The sequence below is a fragment of the Phragmites australis genome, chromosome 19 (assembly GCF_958298935.1).
Source record: "Phragmites australis chromosome 19, lpPhrAust1.1, whole genome shotgun sequence".
Taxonomy (NCBI): Eukaryota; Viridiplantae; Streptophyta; class Magnoliopsida; order Poales; family Poaceae; genus Phragmites; species Phragmites australis.
Window position 1 is genome coordinate 22,277,121 of NC_084939.1, and position 3,467 is coordinate 22,280,587.

The window sequence follows — 3,467 nt, forward strand, 5'->3', positions numbered from 1 at the left end:
TGTGTGGTGCATGTTCCAGCTGGTGATTATGACATTGTTGCTGACTGTTGAGCAGTGCGCTATAATATTCTGAATCAATCCGTAGTGTGCTTGTTCTGATAAATTCATCTTCAAGATGACTTTGAGTCAGTCAGTCTTCTTGGCGCATATGTGGACGGAGTCGTCCCTGAACTATTTACCGCATCCGCGTGGGATTATTCCAGAGCGGACCATCTTATAAATCCACACGACTGCTTCGTCATACGCAAACACGTACGCAACCACTCGGCACAGCATACACAGCCTTGGTCCGATGTATCATCAGCACATCCAGCTTGCGCTTCCTTGCCGGGGCTCGTCTGCAAATGCGATGTCCACGCAGCTGAATGATACACGCTCTGTCGACATGTGCCCTAAACTCTATCGCGCTGTCTGCAGAGGGCAGACGGAGGAGGTCTTGGAGCGGCTTCTGCCACTACACGGTGCAGCAGCAGCTGATAAAGCCACGGGTATGGTAACAGCTGCTCTTAACTTTTTTGCTTTAGGAGATTAGCAAAGGCTGTAGTATAGAAATTTATTTTCCTTGTACTCGTTTCAGGCATTATTCAGCATGGACGGTGCGACATACTCGAGGTGACCGCCGCGGGGAACACGGTTCTTCACTTGGCGGCGGAGAAAGGGCGCGATGAGCTGATCCAGGAGCTCTACATCAGGTTCAGGGAGAAGGTGAAGAGCCTCCTCTCTCGCCAGAACTCGGCGCTGGACACGCCCCTGCATTGCGCGGCTAGGGCGGGGAGTGATAAGGCCGTGGTGGTCCTCGTCCAGATGGCCCGGGACTGCGGAGAGAGCATCCTGGAATGCAAAAACGAGGCCGGGGACACGGCGCTGCACCTGGCGGCGAGACACGGCCATGCCAAGGCGGTGGAAGCTCTGGTCTCCGCGGCGACGGCGGTGGCCGCCAAGCTGAACAACGCAGGTGTGTCGCCGCTGTACCTGGCGGTGATGAGCGGGTCGGTAAAGGCCCTCAAAGCGATTACCACGTGCAAGGAGGCCTCATCCGTCGGACCAGGTTTGCAGAATGCTCTGCACGCTGCCGTCTTCCAGAGCAAAGGTTAGTTGTGTTGTCTTCTTCTTTATGGTCGCCTCGTCGTAATCGCTGATGATTCTTTGTTGTTTCATGTAAGAACTAATGTGTATTCATTCATTCCAGCGCAAAAAATGGTAGAGCTGCTACTGAAATGGAGGAAGGATTTGGCAGACGAAGTCGACTGCCACGGCAGCAGCCCGCTCCATTTCGCGTCATCCGACGGCGACTGCAAACTCGTAGGGGCGATCCTGCGCGACGCGCCGCCGAGAACTGTGTACAAGAAGGACTTGGACGGCCTCTCCGCTCTCCACGTCGCGGCTCAGATGGGCCACCACCGCGTCGCCAAGTTGCTGTTAGAGAGCTGCCCCGACGCCGCCGAGCTCCGGGACAACAACGGCAGGACCTTCCTTCACGCCGCGGCCAACGAGAAGCGCTCCTCAGTCGTGTCTCTTGCCATCAAGAAATTCAAGGACTCCAAGCTGCGTGGCCTCCTGGACGCGCAGGACAGGAAGGGGGACACGCCGCTCCACCTCGCGGTGGCCGCGGGCGCGCCCGGCATCGTGGAATCCCTGCTACGGAAGGGCAAGGTGCGGGTTGATGTTTTGAACAACGACGGGAAGACGCCCCTTGATCTCGCCGCGGAATCAACCAGTTACTTCACCATGGTGAGCTACTGCACGCATCGATAGATACACGCGCGTGATCATGCACACTAACTTAAACGGATCAATTTGCTACATAAGACTCTACTAATACTAGCACTTTCGTGCACATGCTTGCATCAGGTAAGCCTGGTGGTGACGCTAGTCGCTTTCAAGGCTCAAACCCGGCCGCAAAGGCAGGACCATCTGAAGCCGTGGGATATCTCCAACATAGTGAAAGGGATAGAGAAGACGTCCGACAGCCTCGCGGTGGTGGCCGTGCTCATTGCCACCGCCGCATTGGCAGCCGGGTTCAACCTGCCCGGGGGGTACGGTGAGAAAGGCCAAGCGAACCTCGAGCGCAAACCCGCCTTCAAAATCTTCCTGTTCCTCGACACCCTTGCCGTGGCGACATCCATGGTCGCGGTGATCCTGCTTGTCTACGGGAAGGCGTCGTGCTCCGCCGGCTCGTGGAAGAGCTTCGTGGCGTCGCTTCACTGCATGTGGGTGTCGCTCAACAGCCTGATGCTGGCCTTCAATGAGGCTTTGGTTACCGTGATGCCAACAGGTTATCGTTTCGGGTTAATGGCTATACAATTGTGCATCGAGGCCTTGATCTTTTGGATCACGGTGTGTGTTGCGCCTTCAGCGAGGTCGTCACTCACACACCTTTGCAGGTTTCTGTGGCATCGCAGTCGCTCAAAAGGAAGCCATGCCATCAAGAGGCAGTATCCGCTCGCCGGCGCTTCCATACTCAACTTGTTTCTGTTTATGGTTACAAACGTTATAGTGTCTATCGGTTTTCTAGTTGTCACTTATTCACGTTCGCTTGAGAACGAGCCGTTGGTGGCCACCTCACCCGCCCCCTCACCTGTTCCTCTTTAATTAGAAAAAAGGTTTACGGATCGGTAAACATTTGCCTGATTAGTTACAGGCAATATTAATTGTACTTGTATAAGCTAGTTACTTACAGATATGATTCAGAACTCAATATAGTGACTAGCTTGTTTCATTCTGCAAACAACATTTGCCAAAATAAAGTACACAATCTGGTTACATTCTGTTGTGGTTATGGAATCGAGATCACAACACAGCGAATGAGTATATGGTAGAATTGGAATTCATTGCCCTCTATACACCAAGGGGCTGGGGTATTTATAGCCTCACCCCCAACTGCCCCGGTTTATATTACAGTCATTGCACCCTGTAAACGTTGTACAAACGTGACATTTTACACTTGTGCCATCAGCAACTACCTTCGATCAGCAGGACCTTCTATACTCTAGGCCTTCGTCCCCGTGTCGTGGCCACCCTTGGACCTCCGACATTTGAACCTTTAACTTATCCTCACCCTTCATTACTTCGGGCTCATTACTTCGCGTTGGTCGAACCTTCGAGTCTGGTTAGCTCTTTTGTTGATTTTTTTTATCTCTAAGAGGTTCGGCCTTAGGGCTCCAAGTAATCTCCAACTAGGATGGACAATTCTTGGTTACTTTATTGGTAAATAATGATACAAATATCCATGTATTTACATATGTATGAACACTTTGCGTAAATCATTTAGGTAAACTTATTACCATAGGAAACATCTTCATATAATGAGAAAACACTTCTCTTGGCTTTCTCTATCAAAATTAATGCGATATGCATGGGTGATACTTGTAAATGAGTTACATCTACAATTTTTTTGGTTATTACTCCACCACAACCATTGGATCTATATCTGGCCATTTGCAGCCGCCTCCTTCTCCACCTAACAC

General features: G+C 51.6%; 1 protein-coding gene across 1 annotated transcript; it reads left to right on the forward strand.

Annotated features, from left to right (window-relative positions):
- The first annotated feature begins 236 nt into the window (after positions 1 to 236).
- On the forward strand, positions 237 to 2,768 carry LOC133900932 (ankyrin repeat-containing protein ITN1-like). Its single transcript, XM_062342234.1, has 4 exons — positions 237 to 488; positions 578 to 1,090; positions 1,190 to 1,731; positions 1,852 to 2,768. Exons 1-4 carry the CDS (start codon positions 293 to 295, stop codon positions 2,590 to 2,592), a joined length of 1,992 nt encoding a protein of 663 aa, XP_062198218.1. The 5' UTR covers positions 237 to 292; the 3' UTR covers positions 2,593 to 2,768.
- The last annotated feature ends 699 nt before the right edge of the window (positions 2,769 to 3,467 follow it).

What these genes read in the sequence shown, in the direction of transcription:
- LOC133900932 (XM_062342234.1), top strand. Translation starts at nt 293, where the DNA reads ATGTATCATCAGCACATCCAGCTTGCGCTTCCTTGCCGGGGCTCGTCT. An exon ending in AGCAGCTGATAAAGCCACGG is followed by an intron (nt 489 to 577) that starts GTATGGTAACAG and finishes TACTCGTTTCAG; the next exon opens with GCATTATTCAGCATGGACGG. An exon ending in TGCCGTCTTCCAGAGCAAAG is followed by an intron (nt 1,091 to 1,189) that starts GTTAGTTGTGTT and finishes CATTCATTCCAG; the next exon opens with CGCAAAAAATGGTAGAGCTG.